The 18,357-nt window shown below is 51.0% G+C and overlaps 1 protein-coding gene across 4 annotated transcripts in view; it reads left to right on the top strand.

The window, feature by feature from the left end:
* The first annotated feature begins 6,978 nt into the window (after positions 1-6,978).
* trrap (transformation/transcription domain-associated protein) overlaps positions 6,979-18,357 on the top strand; it is a 58,569-nt gene continuing 47,190 nt past the window's right edge. For 3 of the 4 annotated variants that reach the window (XM_081600327.1, XM_081600326.1, XM_081600324.1), the window contains exons 1-24: positions 8,171-8,313; positions 8,696-8,745; positions 8,822-8,932; positions 9,043-9,147; positions 9,280-9,363; positions 9,538-9,594; positions 9,667-9,792; positions 10,178-10,255; positions 10,344-10,432; positions 10,992-11,088; positions 11,454-11,592; positions 12,591-12,669; positions 12,993-13,227; positions 13,299-13,635; positions 13,733-13,830; positions 13,917-14,111; positions 14,200-14,391; positions 14,479-14,644; positions 14,737-14,993; positions 15,981-16,181; positions 16,840-16,991; positions 17,567-17,766; positions 17,835-18,052; positions 18,126-18,323. In XM_081600327.1, coding sequence (XP_081456453.1) covers positions 8,214-8,313; positions 8,696-8,745; positions 8,822-8,932; positions 9,043-9,147; positions 9,280-9,363; positions 9,538-9,594; positions 9,667-9,792; positions 10,178-10,255; positions 10,344-10,432; positions 10,992-11,088; positions 11,454-11,592; positions 12,591-12,669; positions 12,993-13,227; positions 13,299-13,635; positions 13,733-13,830; positions 13,917-14,111; positions 14,200-14,391; positions 14,479-14,644; positions 14,737-14,993; positions 15,981-16,181; positions 16,840-16,991; positions 17,567-17,766; positions 17,835-18,052; positions 18,126-18,323 — 3,564 coding nt within the window. In that variant the 5' untranslated portion in view covers positions 8,171-8,213. Of the gene's footprint in view, positions 7,117-8,170; positions 8,314-8,695; positions 8,746-8,821; positions 8,933-9,042; positions 9,148-9,279; positions 9,364-9,537; positions 9,595-9,666; positions 9,793-10,177; positions 10,256-10,343; positions 10,433-10,991; positions 11,089-11,453; positions 11,593-12,590; positions 12,670-12,992; positions 13,228-13,298; positions 13,636-13,732; positions 13,831-13,916; positions 14,112-14,199; positions 14,392-14,478; positions 14,645-14,736; positions 14,994-15,980; positions 16,182-16,839; positions 16,992-17,566; positions 17,767-17,834; positions 18,053-18,125; positions 18,324-18,357 lie in introns of those variants that run through there. The other variant, XM_081600325.1, reaches the window with a different exon arrangement.

Raw genomic sequence — 18,357 nt, 5'->3', positions numbered from 1 at the left:
GCGGATTACCCACAAGGTGTCTGTGAAAACGCGCTGATTGGGCGGAGGCGGCTGACGTCACGGGCCAGATAAAACTACAGTTTAGTGTTCATTAGTAAAGAGGCGACAGGTGATCCACTTCCTGTCCAGAGAGTCAGGTTACCATGACAACGCGCAGGAAAATCATAAAACTCGGAGCCTGAAAATATTCACAGCAGGGGCGGCCCCCGAGTCCAAACGGCCCCCGAGTCCAAACGGCCCCCGAGTCCCGAGTCCAAACGGCCCCCGAGTCCAAACGGCCCCCCGAGTCCAAACGGCCCCGAGTCCAAACGGCCCTGAACTGAACAACTTTCTTACCCCAAAAGGTGGCGCTGTAGGTGCCTGCAGTATTACAAAGCTTTAACACAAAGGGATTCATTTCACAGTCTGCTGCTTTCTAGACAATATTAGTTATGATCAATCAATCAACTAATTTTATTTGTGGAGCACATTTCAGCAGCAAAGCATTTCAAAGAGCTTTAGATAAATAAAACAAAAACAAGTGACATTGAATAAACAGTGAGAAAAAAAGATTAAAAAAGATAAAATGTTTCTTTTAAAAATATGTGGTTTTGTTGTTTTGCAGTGAATCAGGTATTTGCATAAATCATCTTTCAACTGGAAAACAAATAAAAATATGGCAACCTCACCTAAAACTGTTCAGACATAATTCAGCTGCAGATGCTGCTCTGATGCGTTTCCTACAGATGATTCCTGCTAGATGAACACATGAACACACAGGTGTGCTGTGGTGGCGCAGGGGTTCAGCACAGCCCATGGAGGCCTTAGTCCTCGACATGGCTGTCACAGGTTCGATTCCCGGCCTGGTGACCTTTGCCCCCTGTCTTCCTCTTCCCTCATTACCAACTTTCTTGTCAGTTAACTATCAAATAAAGGGAACTAGAGCCGATAAAACCTTTAAAAACATCAGTTTTTATGAAAACATTACGTCAGACCAAAAACATTTAAAACAGAATTAATGTTTGAATGAGGAACGTGTTTCATTCCAGCTGTCAGGTCCAGCAGCTTCTCTAAATCTGACAGATGAGTGTGCCGCCCTGGGCAGAGAGCCTGCTGCTGTTACAGAATGCTACTAGCAGTACAGACACAAACCTGCTTAGAGTCAGAACCAGAACCAGAACCGGTCTCCTATCAGGAGCCACATGTTGAACGGAGGCAGCAGTGAAGAACTAGCTGGTGGTTCTGATCCTTTGGACCCGGTTCGCTGTGAGCAGAGGGAGAAGCAGCAGCTCCACCTGAGGCTTCCAGGTAACACAAGACTGATGACATCACAACGTTCAGAATCCTGTTAGGCTGCAACGATAAATACCTGCTACAAGAATCTGGACCTGATCAGGACAAACCGTCAGGTTGATCACCGCCGAAGGTTCAGGCTCCTGCTCAGGTGAGCCGGATGGACGTCGTTAACAGGAAGTGATTCCAGGTGAGCAGGATGGAGGTCGTTAACAGGAAGTGATTCCAGGTGAGCAGGATGGAGGTCGTTAACAGGAAGTGATTCCAGGTGAGCAGGATGGACGTCGTTACAGTACCAGGTACAGGATGGAGGTCGTTAACAGGAATGATTCCAGGTGAGCCGGATGGAGGTCGTTAACAGGAAGTGATCCAGGTAGCCGGATGGAGGTCGTTAACAGGAAGTGATTCCAGGTGAGCCGATGGAGGTCGTTAACAGAAGTGATTCCAGGTGAGCCGGATGGAGGTCGTTAACAGGAAGTGATTCCAGTGAGCAGATGGAGGTCGTAACAGGAAGTGATTGCAGGTGAGCCGGATGGAGGTCGTTAACAGGAAGTGATTCCAGGTGAGCAGGATGGAGGTCGTTAACAGGAAGTGATTCCAGGTGAGCAGGATGGAGGTCGTTAACAGGAAGTGATTCCAGGTGAGCAGGATGGAGGTCATTAACAGGAAGTGATTCCAGGTGAGCCTGATGGACGTCGTTAACAGGAAGTGATTCCAGGTGAGCAGGATGGAGGTCGTTAACAGGAAGTGATTCCAGGTGAGCAGGATGGACGTCGTTAACAGGAAGTGATTCCAGGTGAGCAGGATGGAGGTCGTTAACAGGAAGTGATTCCAGGTGAGCAGGATGGACGTCGTTAACAAGGAAAGATTCCAGGTGAGCAGGATGGAGGTCGTTAACAGGAAGTGATTCCAGGTGAGCCGGATGGAGGTCGTTAACAGGAAGTGATTCCAGGTGAGCCGGATGGAGGTCGTTAACAGGAAGTGATTCCAGGTGAGCCGGATGGAGGTCGTTAACAGGAAGTGATTCCAGGTGAGCCGGATGGAGGTCGTTAACAGGAAGTGATTCCAGGTGAGCAGGATGGAGGTCGTTAACAGGAAGTGATTCCAGGTGAGCAGGATGGAGGTCGTTAACAGGAAGTGATTCCAGGTGAGCAGGATGGAGGTCGTTAACAGGAAGTGATTCCAGGTGAGCCGGATGGAGGTCGTTAACAGGAAGTGATTCCAGGTGAGCAGGATGGAGGTCGTTAACAGGAAGTGATTCCAGGTGAGCAGGATGGACGTCGTTAACAGGAAGTGATTCCAGGTGAGCCGGATGGACGTCGTTAACAGGAAGTGATTCCAGGTGAGCAGGATGGAGGTCGTTAACAGGAAGTGATTCCAGGTGAGCAGGATGGACGTCGTTAACAGGAAGTGATTCCAGGTGAGCAGGATGGAGGTCGTTAACAGGAAGTGATTCCAGGTGAGCAGGATGGACGTCGTTAACAGGAAGTGATTCCAGGTGAGCAGGATGGAGGTCGTTAACAGGAAGTGATTCCAGGTGAGCAGGATGGAGGTCGTTAACAGGAAGTGATTCCAGGTGAGCAGGATGGAGGTCGTTAACAGGAAGTGATTCCAGGTGAGCAGGATGGAGGTCGTTAACAGGAAGTGATTCCAGGTGAGCAGGATGGAGGTCGTTAACAGGAAGTGATTCCAGGTGAGCAGGATGGACGTTGTTAACAGGAAGTGATTCCAGGTGAGCAGGATGGAGGTCGTTGACAGGAAGTGATTCCAGGTGAGCAGGATGGAGGTCGTTAACAGGAAGTGATTCCAGGTGAGCCGGATGGACGTCGTTAACAGGAAGTGATTCCAGGTGAGCCGGATGGAGGTCGTTAACAGGAAGTGATTCCAGGTGAGCCGGATGGAGGTCGTTAACAGGAAGTGAGTCCAGGTGAGCAGGATGGAGGTCGTTAACAGGAAGTGATTCCAGGTGAGCCGGATGGAGGTCGTTAACAGGAAGATTCCAGGTGAGCAGGATGGAGGTCGTTAACAGGAAGTGATTCCAGGTGAGCAGGATGGACGTTGTTAACAGGAAGTGATTCCAGGTGAGCAGGATGGAGGTCGTTAACAGGAAGTGATTCCAGGTGAGCAGGATGGAGGTCGTTAACAGGAAGTGATTCCAGGTGAGCCGGATGGACGTCGTTAACAGGAAGTGATTCCAGGTGAGCCGGATGGAGGTCGTTAACAGGAAGTGAGTCCAGGTGAGCCGGATGGAGGTCGTTAACAGGAAGTGAGTCCAGGTGAACAGATGGAGTCGTTAACAGGAAGTGATTCCAGGTGAGCCGGATGGAGGTCGTTAACAGGAAGTGATCCAGGTGAAGCAGGATGGAGGTCGTTAACAGGAAGTGATTCCAGGTGAGCCGGATGGAGGTCGTTAACAGGAAGTGATTCCAGGTGAGCCGGATGAGTCGTAACGAATATCCAGTGAGGAAATGATTCCAGGTGAGCCGGATGGACGTCGTTAACAGGAAGTGATTCCAGGTGAGCAGGATGGAGGTCGTTAACAGGAAGTGATTCCAGGTGAGCAGGATGGAGGTCGTTAACAGGAAGTGATTCCAGGTGAGCAGGATGGAGGTCGTTAACAGGAAGTGATTCCAGGTGAGCAGGATGGAGGTCGTTAGCAGGAAGTGATTCCAGGTGAGCAGGATGGAGGTCGTTAACAGGAAGTGATTCCAGGTGAGCAGGATGGAGTTTAACAGGGAAGTGATTCCAGGTGAGCCGGAAGAAGGAGTGATCCAGTGAGTCCGGATGGAGTGTTAACAGGAAGTGATTCCAGGAGTGAGCAGGAGGACGTGTTAACAGGAAGTGAGTCCAGGTGAGCAATGGAGGTCGTTAACAGGAAGTGATTCCAGGTGAGCCGATGGATCGGACAAGAAGTGTTCAGTGGCGGATGAGGTCAGAATGAGTCCAGGTGAGCCGAGGAGTCGTTAACAGAAGTGATTCCAGGTGAGTTAACAGGATGAGAGGAGTCGTTAACAAAGTGATCCAGTGAGAGATGGAGGTCGTTAACAGGAAGTGATTCCAGGTGAGCAGGATGGACGTCGTTAACAGGAAGTGATTCCAGGTGAGCCGACTCTGAATCAGCAGGTGAATCATTTCAAGTTTCTTCTTTTCACACTTTTTGAGTTAAAACCACAAACTTCAAAATGTTCATGGGTTTTATGGTGACACGTCAACCAGCAGCAGAGAGCAGGTAAGAAACAATGACTGGATCTGAAAGGTGCGGCATGCTTGTTAGTGAACCATCAGCTCCACCAGATTTAAACTCCAGATTATGAAGAGGCTCAGTGCAGATTAGATTAACATCCATTTTCACATTTCCCAACAGATTCTCAGCTGGAGTCAGGACTGCGCTTCGACTAGGCCATTTTAACCCATAAATGTTTTCTCTCCTTTTAAACATGTTTTAATTTTTAATGTTTAATTTGTATTTTAATGTTGTAGGTTTTTATTCTGTTTTATTGATTGTTGAACTTTGAGATTGATTTGTGTTTTGATCTAAATCTCCGACCATCCCTGACCTGCTTCCCCACAGCATGCTGCTGCCACCACCGTATTTCATGGTGCTGGTTGTTCTCTGATGGCCCTCTGAGGCCAGAACCAGAACATTTGGACTCTGGTTCTGTTCAGAAGGTGGCTGCTTGTGTTTTAGTCAGAGTAAAGGGGTTTGGATGAGCTGGGACTCCGTCCTGGTCCGATGCCATGAACATGTCAGGCTGTCCTGTTCTGACCATCAACACCTTCAGCTGGACGCCGCGCCGCTCGGTGCGTGACATCACACCTTGTTCCTGGTAGCGGAGCGACGCAGCTCCTGCCAGAAAACTGCAGCCTGACTGCAGGATGAGCAGCAGGCGGTGAGTGTCTCTGCCAGGTTGTATCAAACACAAAGCGTCCTCCTCATCTGCAGAAAGCTGAGTGAGGCCGAATGGATGGCGCTGATGATTCAGAGCCGGCCTGAAGGAGAGGACGCTCCGGTTTCACCACTAATGCAGCGGCCCGATGAGACGGCTCAGCGTGTCACAGCGCCCCCACCGCAGCCGAGTACAGAGAGATCCACTAATGAAACAAGCAGGACAGGCAATAAAGCAGAGACAAACAACTGTTAGCAGATCATTATTACTTAAGGGAGAAAGTGGTTTCATGTGTCGAATTATCTCCTCCAGGATGTGACGCCCAGAGAGGAGGAACGGAAACCAGATGACAAATAACGGCTTTCAGCTCAACCGCATGGAAACACAGAGCTGAGGTCTGCTGGCGAGCACCGAGCTGGGGACAGGGAACTACAGGGAACTACAGGGAACTACAGGGAACTACAGGGAGAACACAGGGAACTACAGGGAACTACAGGAAATTACAGGGAACTACAGGGAACTACAGGGAACTACAGGAAACTACAGGGAACTACAGGGAGAATGCAGGAAACTACAGGGAACTACAGGAAACTACAGGAAACTACAGGGAACTACAGGGAACTACAGGGAACTACAGGGAACTACAGGAAACTACAGGAAACTACAGGGAACTACAGGGAGAATGCAGGAAACTACAGGGAACTACAGGGAACTACAGGAAACGGGAACTACAGGGAAAGAAGCAGGAAACTACAGGGAACTACAGGGAACTACAGGAAACTACAGGGAACTACAGGAAACTACAGGGAGAATGCAGGAAACTACAGGGAAAGAAGCAGGAAACTACAGGGAACTACAGGAAACTACAGGGAGAATGCAGGAAACTACAGGGAAAGAAGCAGGAAACTACAGGGAACTACAGGGAACTACAGGAAACTACAGGGAGAACGCAGGAAACTACAGGGAACTACAGGAAACTACAGGGAAAGAAGCAGGAGATAACTGATCCAGGAAGTCTGTGGGTCTGACGCGACTCACACAGTTTAAATGTATTTCTGTCATATATTATGGGGAAATTATCCTAACATTAGTAGATAGTAGTAATTCAGACAATCTGAGCTGAAACGGGACATGATGGGGTTAAGGGTTAAGGGTTAGGGTCATGACCTGACCCACCTAGTGAGGGTTAGGGTCATGACCTGACCCACCTAGTGAGGGTTAGGGTCATGACCTGACCCACCTAGTGGGTTAGGGTCATGACCTGACCCACCCAGTGGGGATTTGTTACACCGTCCTGAGAGATTTCTGATTAATTTGTCTCTCCAGTCAATAATTGTTCTTCCACTCAACTGTCATTTACTGAAATGTTGAACAGACATTTTATACAACAGTTTAAAAACAAAGGAAAGAAAGAAAAGTAGTTTATTGTATTCGCGCCTTAATTATTTTTCTGAATTTCCTCCACCACGGAACAGCGCCACCTGCTGGTGGAACACTTGATGCTGTGCGAGGAAGTTATAGATTTTATTAACATTACAAATGTATAAACCACAATAAAGCACACTAACTGGTGGTTAACTATGGCAGTGAAGATCCCATTTCTGTTTAGAAATGTTTTAAAATATGCTGTTCATCTGTTTTAGCTTTATTGATGCTGATTTCCTGACAGCAAGAAGACCATCGAAAACGATGGTCTTACATCGTTTGTTCTGAGTTCTTATCCTTCCGCGGGTACTATTTTAAACATTTCTGACCAATTAAACATGTTATGCACAGCCAAATGCTAACCATATTCTCTTTACACATACATCAATGGTAGACATACATTACTGGTCTGTACATGCAGTTGGATATTGAGGATGTAGGAACCAACGCGCGGAGGGATACCTGACAGGTTCGCTAGGAGCAGGAGCGCGAACGGCGGTGAGAAGCGACTGTTTCCTGTCGGCGGAGCAGGGTAAGCTGCGCTCTGTCATTTAAACTTTGAACAAATATCAACATTAGAATTCAGCTGCTTTCGTGCGAGTTTTCTCTTTATTGTGATATTTTTATGAATTTCTTAGAATTGTCCTTTGTGTGACTTGGGCTGGTGTACTTTGAAGTACCGCTTAATGTCAACGCACGAGCGCTTTCTTTCTTTAGGGAAGCTAGCTGCGCTGCTAACGGTTAGCCTGTTTTCCAGCAGGAATAACAACCCTAACTTCCCTCGCTTGGATTAATAGACAAAGACCTCAGATAAGTAGAGCTAGAAAGGTTTTTATTTTGCATTAAAATAGTTTTAAACGCTTTAATTTTGATCGGAGTTCACATCACTAGAGCTCGGCAATGCTAATGATAACGTCATCACCAAGCGCCGTTTAAACGGCGTGTTTTTATGTTTGTAGATGTCAACATGTTCTCTAGTTTGTCTTTCCGCTTAATTGAAACAATCAGGACTGTTTTCACTTCTGGGCAGGAAAATGAAGTCTAGAAAAAGAGCCAACAGATCCGCTGCACTGGGAGCGGATCTGTTCTAGATTCATATTCCGCCTGGTTCCTGTAAACCCGCCATCAGTTTCCAACAACCGGGGCCTTATTAAAACCTTTCCGTAACATTTCTTTATTTGAATCAAAACAAACTGCCAAAGGCATCAAACTGATTGTGCTCACTCCTGTTAAGATGCCAGGCTTGATGAATGGTTACGGATCTGTTTGGTCCGTAACCATTCAGCTACAGTTCGGTTAAAATCAGACTCTGTAGTTTTCAGGGACGCATAATGTGACCAAACACTGAAACTAGCCCAGGTTTTCCTTCGCTTGGAGTGGGAGTCTGTCAGGTCAACATATCTTTGTGACAGATGCTCACTCGTGAGCTATTTCCCTGCAGCAGGTGATCTGAACATTCAGCCTCACCGAATGATCTTCCTCCACACGGCAACGTTCCTGTTTTTAAGCCGATGCTGTGCTGCTGCGTTCATGGATAGAAGCGGGGCGTAGATCCATTTTTAGTTCTGTTTCTTTGTCTTCTACAGTTCAGTTGAGATCGGTGCTGCTCGGTCAGCTCCAGCCGTCGCCATGGCGTTCGTCCCCACGCCCAGCCCCACCGTGGTGGACCAGACCACGCTCATGAAGAAGTACCTGCAGTTCGTGGCGGCACTCACAGACACCAACACGCGTGAGTTCACCGGCCTGAGTCTGTTCAAGCTGAGTTTGAGCTTTACTGGTTGATGGGACATTAAATATGAATATTATTGATTAGGAAAGGTTAGTATTTCCACCCAGTTTTGCTCTGTGTGTTTGTGGCGCTTTGATGAGGGCGATGAGCTTTAGTCCAGTTGGAGGTACGGGTGTGTGTGTGTGTGTGTGTGTGTGTGTGTGTGTGTGTGTGTGTGTGTGTGTGTGTGTGTGTGTGTGAGAGAGTGACTGGCTCTCCTCGTACCTCCTGACCATCCTGGACGCTGAAAGGAAAACTGATAAGATCTGAGCGCCTCAGCTGAACCCTGGAGGCCGTGACGCCTCCGTCTCCAAGGTCTCTAATGGCTCTGCTCCTCCTGCAGCCGATGAAACCAAACTGAAGATGATGCAGGAGGTCAGCGAGAACTTTGAGGTCAGTTTGATGGACTAGACTCATTTCCTGAGATGACGCGTTCAGGGTCTTTGATGTGGAAGTTTTTCTGTCCCAGAATGTAACGTCGTCGCCTCAGTACTCCACCTTCCTGGAACACATCATCCCTCGCTTCCTGACCTTCCTGCAGGACGGAGAGGTGCAGTTCCTGCAGGAAAAACCCACGCAGGTGAGACTCTGGCCTTTCTGTGCAGCCATGTCTGTTTGAATCCAGCTGGAAGTAAAAAGAGAATAACTGGCTCTCCGTATGAACATCTAACTTTCTTTTCTTTTGTTCAGCAACTGAGGAAGTTGGTTCTGGAAATTATTCACCGGATCCCAACCAATGAGCATCTTCGTCCTCACACCAAGAACATTTTATCGGTCATGTTTCGCTTCCTGGAGGTAAAGCGATAAAAATGGAGCAGCTTTCAGTAAACCAGTCATGTTTGGTATTTCTGCCACTTGTTGGATCGTCCTGGAAACCAGAGCTGCAGAAAAACAAGCCTTCATGTTTTCTCTGGTTTGTTTTCTCAGATCGAAAGTGAGGAGAACGTTCTGATCTGCCTTCGAATCATTATTGAGCTGCACAAACAGTTCCGGCCTCCCATCTCGCAGGAGGTGAGCATCTCTGGCGGTTAGAGGTAGAAACCACGTGTGGCGTCGACCCATGAACCTGATCTGGGTCTCAGCAGACAGAGCTTTGGTAGAAACCACCGATGGTGGCAGGTTTCATTCAGCTGCTGCAGCCAAAGGCACATGAATGATAGAAAACATGTCATCGTTTCTCCTCAGATCCACCACTTCCTGGACTTTGTGAAGCAGATTTACAAAGATCTTCCAAAAGTCGTTGTGAGTGTAATCCCTGTTTTCGTTGCTCCGTCTCTGTCCTGTGTGAATAATATTTGTGCTGCGTTCCTGCAGGCCAGGTACTTTGAGAACCCGCAGGTGATCGCTGAGAACACGGTTCCCTCTCCAGAGATGGTGGGCATGATCACATCCGTCCTGGTTAAGACGGCGCCGGAGAGAGAGGACAGCGAAACGCGAACGGTAAGACGTCTCCTGCACTGCCAGGGGTGTCCACTGGGTGGCAGTGCAGCGCTGCTGCAGGACAGGAAGCGGCTTTAACTGGGACTGATGAACAGCAACAACAAAGATTTATCCTGTCAGAAAAGAGAGGCTGTCACATTTATAAATGCCACAGCTGCTCATTAAACGTTTAATTCTGAGCTACGCTTTTACTTTGCAAACTAAAAATGGATCCAAAGTATTTAGTTTGGACCTGAGACAAATATTATTGTAAAGAAATGAAAGCTTTTCTCTTGCTCGGCTGTTATTGCTGTTGAGGTGTGTCTTTAGAAACGGCGCCCCCTGTCTTCCTGCTGTTGAATGGCTCGGGTCGGCGTTTCCTACCGTTTCCTGTCTCCGCCTGCAGCACACCATCATCCCCCGCGGCTCGCTGTCCCTCAAGGTTCTGGCTGAACTGCCCATCATCGTGGTTCTGATGTATCAGGTGAGAGACGCTCTCCGGCCTGGTTCTGGTTCTGGTTCTGGCTCTCGGTCCAGCTGGCGGAGAACTGAAGCTGTTCCTGTTTCCTCAGCTCTACAAGCTGAACATCCACAACGTGGTGTCAGAGTTCGTTCCCCTCATCATGAACACCATCATGCTGCAGGTGTCTCCTCAGGCCAGGTGAGAGCTGGGCTAACTGGGTTTAATGGGCTAACTGGGTTTAATGGGCTAACTGGGTTTAATGGGCTAACTGGGTTTAATGGGCTAACTGGGTTTAATGGGCTAACTGGGTTTAATGGGCTAACTGGGTTCTGAGGACTAAGGCCTTCATCAACCCATTTGACTCTGCAGGCTTTTTTTGAGGTTTTATCGGCTCTAGTGGCCTTTATTTGATAGTGAGTTGACAGGAAATAGGTAATGAGAGAAGAGGAAGACATGGGGCAAAGGTCACCAGGCCGGGAATCGAACCTGTGACATCTGTGTCGAGGACTGAGGCCTCTATATGTGGGTTGTGCTGAACCTCTGGCCCCACAGCGCCCTTCGTCTCTCTGAATGTTTCCCCAGCACGTTGAGCAGGAGTTGAAATCCGTTTCTGGAGGTTGAAAAGAGCTCAGCGGCGTCCGTCCGTCCCTCCCCTCCGTCCGTCCCGTCCCGTCCTCCGTTCGGTCTCTGTCCTGCAGGATCCTCCCAGCAGTTCCAGATCTCCTGGTTTTATGATCTGATGCTTTATTCTCTGCAGGCATCACAAGTTGTTCAACAAGGAGCTGTATGCAGACTTCATCGCTGCCCAGATCAAGACGCTGTCCTTCCTGGCCTACATCATCCGGATCTACCAGGTGATCACGGCACCACAGATTGAGTTTAGTTCATGGGGAACAACAACAACATCCCGTGTCAGGAAGTCTGTAGCAACACTAGAAGCTTCTGTTTTCCTCCTGATGGCGCTGAGATGAGCTGGTTCACTCAGACTGGCAGCTGAATAAAGCGGCAGCCGGATCCGATTCGGCTCCACACGGTGGGATCGGTCCGTTCTCATTTCACTGCCCAGGAGTCCTCTGATGGGTGGCTTTTATTTAGGGGCATCACAATAAAGAGGGTTAAATCAGTTTTTCTGATTTTTATTAGTAGAACGTTATAAAACCAGAATCGTCTTTCTACTGTTGGTCAGCTGACTCACCTGTCTCACCTGCCCCCCCTGCAGGACCTGGTGGGTAAATACTCCCAGCAGCTGGTGAAGGGGATGCTGCAGCTGCTGTCCAACTGTCCCTCTGAAACGGCTCATCTCCGCAAGGAGCTGCTCATCGCAGCCAAGCACATCCTGACCACCGACCTGCGCAGCCGTAGGCACACACACACACACACGCACACACACACACACGGACACACACACACACACGCACAAGGACACACACACACAGGGACACGGACACACGCACACGGCTAATGACGGAAACATTTAGTGTTTACAGACCATCCAGAGTATTTCATGATTTTTCTCATCTATTTATTCTTTGCCACTAAAACACAAATTAATTAGATTTTCCCACATTTTTCTGCGGTTAGAGTAAAATTTGAACTAGTGACGCTCCGATCTGGGTTTGTGCTGCCGGTCTCAGCCGGTCTCCTGGACCGGCTGTTAGTGTTTTGCTTTAGCTGTAGATTATGTTATCTGGCAATAGATTCACTTATTTAGACATATTTTAATACATATCTAAGTTACGTGCTGCATTAAAACAGACGTTGAGGCTGAGCGGCTCCGGCTGTGAAATATTACCACCGAACCAGAACCAGCGTCTCACTCCGCAGCTCCAAGACTTACTGTTTCTGCTTCCGGCCGTGATGCTGATCCGGTGAGCAGCTGCTGCGCTGCTCCACCTGCGGATGGATCTTTAGCTCCACCTGCGGATGGATCTTTAGCTCCACCTGCGGATGGATCTTTAGCTCCACCTGCGGATGGATCTTTAGCTCCACCTGCGGATGGATCTTTAGCTCCTGCACTGATGCAGCCAAATCAGTCAAGTGCTTGTTTTACCAATGTCACATTAGAGTCGATGCGTTGTGACGCTTCACCCCGAGGTCATTCTGCACCACAACACGCGAACGTCCCGGTTCAGGTTCCTCACTGCTGGGCAGCGAGAAGGAAACGGGAGAGCAGCTGCAGGCCGAGAAGGGGGATGCAGGTGATCGGTTTGTGATCGGCAACAAGAGACGGCGATCGATCACCAATCATACACTTTTTCATGGAAATCGGCCGATTATGATCGGTGGCCGATCGATCGGCTCACCTCTATTTAAAATATATAAAGTTGAACCTTTTATGTATTTTGTTTCTCTGCAGAGTTCATTCCCTGCATGGACAAACTGTTTGACGAGTCCATCCTGATCGGTTCTGGATATACGGCCCGGGAAACGCTCCGGTGAGTCCGGTCCGGTCCGGTCTGCCAGAACTCCTCCGGTTCACCTGGTTCACATTCTTTTCCCATCAGTTACTGACCAGTTAACGACAATCGATCAGATTTTCTCCTTCCTTTGATCAGATATTTGCTGAAGGAATGATGTCACGGACTTTTAGGAAATAAAATCCTTTGTGTGAATTCTTTTGTCTTTCTAATATCTCATAAAAAGCTTAAAATCTGCAGAATGCGGCAACCATTTCTGTCGTATCAGTCGCTAGTTGAAAGTGGCTAGCGGTAGCGTGGCTGCCTGTTGCTATGGTAACATTTGAGGCCCGTGTGTGCAGACCGCTGGCCTACAGCACCCTGGCCGACCTGGTGCACCACGTCCGCCAGAACCTGCCCCTCACCGACCTGTCGCTGGCAGTCCAGCTCTTCGCCAAGAACATCGACGACGAGTCTCTGCCCAGCAACATCCAGACCATGTCCTGCAAGCTGCTGCTCAACCTGGTGGACTGCATCCGCTCCAAGTCGGAGCAGGAGAACGGGAACGGCCGGGACATCCTCATGCGGATGCTGGAGGTCCGAGCCGCGGCGCCCGCTGTTCCCGCGCTGAGCAGCAGGAAACGTGTCTCACTGCGTTCTCTCAACAGGTGTTTGTGCTGAAGTTTCACACCATCGCCCGCTACCAGCTCGTCTCCATCTTCAAGAAGTGCAAGCCTCAGTCGGAGATGGGCGTGGTGGACCCGGGGGTGCTGCCGGCGGTGCCAGCCACGCCCACGCCGGCCACCACGCCGGCCATCCCGCCGCCCGCCCCGCCCACGCCGGTTGCCGCCGCGGCTCCGCCGTCGGCCACGCCCTTCGACCGACCGGGGGAGAAGGAGGACAAACAGACTTTCCAGGTGTCGGACTGCCGCAGTCTGGTGAAGACCCTGGTGTGCGGAGTCAAGACCATCACCTGGGGCATCACTTCCTGCAAAGCCCCAGGAGGTGAGCTGCTCTTCCAGGATGAGACTAAACGGCAGTTAGTTCGGTCAACAGTCCTGGGATTTGTTGTGAATTTTATGTGTTTCCTTCTGTCTTTCAGAAGCTCAGTTCATCCCCAACAAGCAGCTCCAGCCGAAGGAGACGCAGATCTACATCAAGCTGGTGAAGTACGCCATGCAGGCCTTGGACATCTACCAGGTACCAGCTGGAGCTGCAGCGGCTGGCTGACTGACCCAACAACCAATGAGTCGCAGTGTGTTAAGGCGGTTGGCTCTGTTGCTCAGGTCCAGGTTGCCAACAACCAGCAGACGTATATCCGGGTGGCCAACTGCCAGACGGTCCGCATGAAGGAGGAGAAGGAAGTTCTGGAGCATTTCGCTGGTGTCTTCACCATGATGAACCCACTGACCTTCAAGGAGATCTTCCAGACCACCGTGCCCTACATGGTGGAGAGGATCTCCAAGAACTACGCCCTGCAGGTGCCTCTGAACGCGCCTCCTTCCTGCTGCTCAGGGTTCAAATGTCTCTGGGGTCGTTGCTCACATCTCTGCTCTGACTGGTTCCCAGATCGTGGCCAACTCCTTCCTGGCCAACCTGTCCACGTCGGCCCTCTTTGCCACCATCTTGGTGGAGTATCTCCTGGAGAGGCTGCCGGAGATGGGCTCCAATGTGGAGCTGTCCAACCTCTACCTGAAGCTCTTCAAGCTGGTGTTTGGCTCCGTCTCACTGTTTGCTGCTGAGAACGAGCAGATGCTGAAGGTACTTCCTGCTGCAGCGCCACAGCAGAGCCAAGCATCCCCATCCGCTCGTCTGAGCATCAGTAACACTGTTTGTTGTTCTCCTCAGCCTCACCTGCATAAGATAGTGAACAGCTCCATGGAGCTGGCCCAGTCCGCCAAGGAGCCCTACAACTACTTCCTGCTGCTACGCGCCCTGTTCCGCTCAATCGGCGGCGGCAGCCACGACCTGCTCTACCAGGAGTTTCTCCCTCTGCTCCCCAACCTGCTGCAAGGTGCAACATGGCTGCCTCTCCTCAGGGCCCATTCATGTTGTTTGTAACGGCCGCTGGTGGAGAAGGTTCACCCAGTGCTTTACTTCCTCCAGGCCTCAACATGCTGCAGAGCGGCCTCCACAAGCAGCACATGAAGGACCTGTTCGTGGAGCTGTGCCTGACGGTTCCGGTCCGCCTCAGCTCCTTGCTGCCCTACCTGCCCATGCTGATGGACCCCCTGGTGTCTGCGCTTAATGGCTCCCAGACTCTGGTCAGCCAGGGCCTCCGCACCCTGGAGCTGTGTGTGGACAACCTGCAGCCCGACTTCCTGTACGACCACATCCAGCCGGTCCGGGCCGAGCTCATGCAGGTGATGGTTTGGACCTGCTGGAGTCTACAGACTCATCCGCCTCCGACAGATGTACTCTGATAGGCTGGGCTAGCACAGGCTGGGCTAGCACTGGCTGGGCTAGCACTGGCTGGGCTAGCACCGGCTGGGCTAGCACTGGCTGGGCTAGCACCGACTGGGCTAGCACTGGCTGGGCTAGCACTGGCTGGGCTAGCATTGGCTGGGCTAGCACTGGCTGAGCTAGCACTGGCTGAGCTAGCACTGGCTGGGCTAGCACTGGCTGGGCTAGCACTGGCTGAGCTAGCACTGGCTGGGCTAGCATTGGCTGGGCTAGCACTGGCTGAGCTAACACTGGCTGGGCTAGCACTGGCTGGGCTAACACTGGCTGGGCTAGCATTGGCTGGGCTAGCACTGATTGAGCTAACACTGATTGAGCTAACACTGGCTGGGCTAGCATTGGCTGGGCTAGCACTGGCTGAGCTAGCACTGGCTGGGCTAACACTGGCTGGGCTAGCACTGGCTGGGCTAGCACTGGCTGGGCTAGCACTGGCTGGGCTAGCACTGGCTGGGCTAGCACCGACTGGGCTAGCACTGGCTGGGCTAGCACCGGCTGAGCTAGCATTGGCTGGGCTAACACTGATTGAGCTAACACTGGCTGGGCTAGCACTGGCTGGGCTAGCATTGGCCAGCTCCTGATTATCGGTAATTGTGGGTCTGTGCCTCCTGCTTTTAGATTTTACTTTTAGCTGTTTTTACTGAGCGGATCAGAACCAGAACATCTGTTTTTTTCATGTGATCATACAATCCTCCAGGTTTGTGTTTCAGTCGCCATGGTGACTAACTGTGATGATTTAACTGATGTTGTTTGGTCGATAGCTCTGCTATCTCCAATCAGAGAGCTCACCAGTGTTGTTAGCCGGGAGTCATTTAATCCCCAGAACCAGCCTGTAAACGTATTCTGGTCGGGTTCTGGGCCCATCCGATGTCTGAAGCTGTGGCATCCTGCAGGCCCTGTGGCGGACGCTGCGCAACCCGGCGGAGAACATCTCCCACGTGGCGTACCGCGTTCTGGGGAAGTTCGGCGGCAGCAACAGGAAGATGCTGAAGGAGTCCCAGAGGCTGCACTACGTGGTGACGGAGGTCCAGGGCCCCAGCATCAAGGTGGAGTTCACCGACTGCAAGGCCTCCATCCAGCTCCCCATGGAGAAGGTAGGACGACAGTGATGATGATGATGATGATGATGATGATGATGACCTCTGTACTGCCGTCTGTCCTGCTTTGACGTCGTTCCCTCCCTCTGCCTGCTGTATTTGGGCTGAAGAAAAGAATCAGCCATCAAGGAGCTTTATATTCCTCACTATTGTTCTCCACAGAGAGCAATAAGTCTCTGTCACAGGTGTGTGTGTGTGTGTGTGTGTGTGTGTGTGTGTGTGTGTGTGTGTGTGTGTGTGTGTGTGTGTGTCCTTCAGGTAATTAAATTCTTGTCTAGTTTCTCCTCCTCATCCAGTCAGTAATCATCAATCTGGTGCAGGGCCACCGTGACGGCATTATTTACTCTCTCTAATGACTGCTCTCTTTTTGGACATCAGGACACACACACACACACACACACACACACACACACACGCCCAGGAAAGCAGTGCTGCGTCTCAGACGGTTCCATGTGAGACATCAACACTTTTCAGCTCTGGAGGGAAAATTCTGATTTTTATTTGAGCGTTGGAGCTCGACTTCATTTCAGCGATTAATTAAATATTGAATCACATTTTAATCATTTTCAATTCCAACATATTTTCGTCGCTGACATTAGCTGCTGCATGTTTAGCGTCATATGTAGAAATGTAAAACTAACCTCTGCTCCTCCAGGCGATAGAGACGGCCCTGGACTGTCTGAAGAGCGCCAACACGGAGCCGTACTACAGGCGGCAGGCCTGGGAGGTCATCAAGTGCTTCCTGGTGGCCATGACCAGCCTGGACGACAACAAACACGCCCTGTACCAGCTGCTGTCCCACCCCAAGTCAGTGCTCTCTGCTCCGCACCGTAGCTTTCAGGCTGAGCTCAAAGGCTGCAGGAAATGATCCTCTGGGATCCCAGGAATCTGAAGATCACAAGATCTCTGTGTTTAGCTTGCTGCTAACAGCACAACCAGTTTAAGCTGATTGACTGAAGGCAGCCAGAAACACAAACAGGCGCCAACATAATGACAAAGGTGGAAAATGTTTTAATCCCTGATTGCTTCTCGTTAAACCTTCTGAGGCCGTTTGGCTCAGGAGTGAAAGTCCATCGTTCCTCCTGCGCTGTACTGGCAGCTCTCCTTGTTAGTTAGCGGAACAGCGGGTTAGCATTAGCGCCATTAGCGGTCAGACGACCTACTTCCTGCCTCGTTCAGTCTCTCCGTCTAGGAGCTAACGATGATGTAAACACGTTAAAACCACATTAGTAACGGTGGGAATGTGATTATTGAGCATCAGCCGATCCCTGCTAGCTGCTGCTCCGCCTGCAGCGTGCGTTGCTGCCCCAATCAGCTGCTTCCAGGTGGATCCGTTCACCTGGAAGCAGCTGAGATCATGTGACCTGGTGTTTCCTCTGCAGCTTCACTGAGAAGTGGATTCCCAGCGTGATCATCTCCCATCGCTACAAGGCCCAGGACACGCCGGCCCGCCGCACCTTTGAGCAGGCCCTGACCGGAGCCTTCATGTCTGCCGTGATCAAGGACTTGCGGCCCAGCGCGCTGCCCTTCGTCGCCAGCCTCATCCGCCATTACACCATGGTGGCCGTGGCCCAGCAGTGCGGTGAGGCGTCGCGCCCCGCCTGCTGCTCCGCCGTTTTATTCCGTCCTCATCCTTACTTTCCTGTCCAGGACCTTTCCTGCTGCCCTGCTACCAGCTGGGCAGCCAGCCCAGCACCGCCATGTTCCACAGTGAGGAGAACGGGTCGAAGGGCATGGACCCGCTGGTTCTGATCGACGCCATCGCCATCTGCATGGCGTACGAGGAGAAGGAGCTGTGTAAGATCGGAGAGGTGGCTCTGGCCGTCATCTTCGACGTGGCCAGCATCATCCTGGGCTCCAAGGAGCGGGTAGGCCTCGCTAACGGTGAACGTGCTGCGGTGGTGTGTGTTGCCATGGTAACCCCCGCGGCTCCGCCCCCAGGCCTGCCAGCTGCCGCTGTTCTCCTACATCGTGGAGCGCCTGTGCGCCTGCTGCTACGAGCAGGCCTGGTACGCCAAGCTGGGCGGCGTCGTGTCCATCAAGTTCCTGATGGAGCGGCTGCCTCTCATCTGGGTTCTGCAGAACCAGCTCACCTTCCTCAAAGCGCTCCTCTTCGTCATGATGGACCTCACCGGAGAGGTGGGATCAGAACCGGCTGCCAGTAACTTAGTTA

This window comes from Poecilia reticulata, chromosome 19, assembly GCF_904066995.2.
Source record: "Poecilia reticulata chromosome 19, P_reticulata-male-v2, whole genome shotgun sequence".
NCBI lineage: Eukaryota > Metazoa > Chordata > Actinopteri > Cyprinodontiformes > Poeciliidae > Poecilia > Poecilia reticulata.
This window is presented reverse-complemented; position numbering and strand designations above follow the sequence as displayed.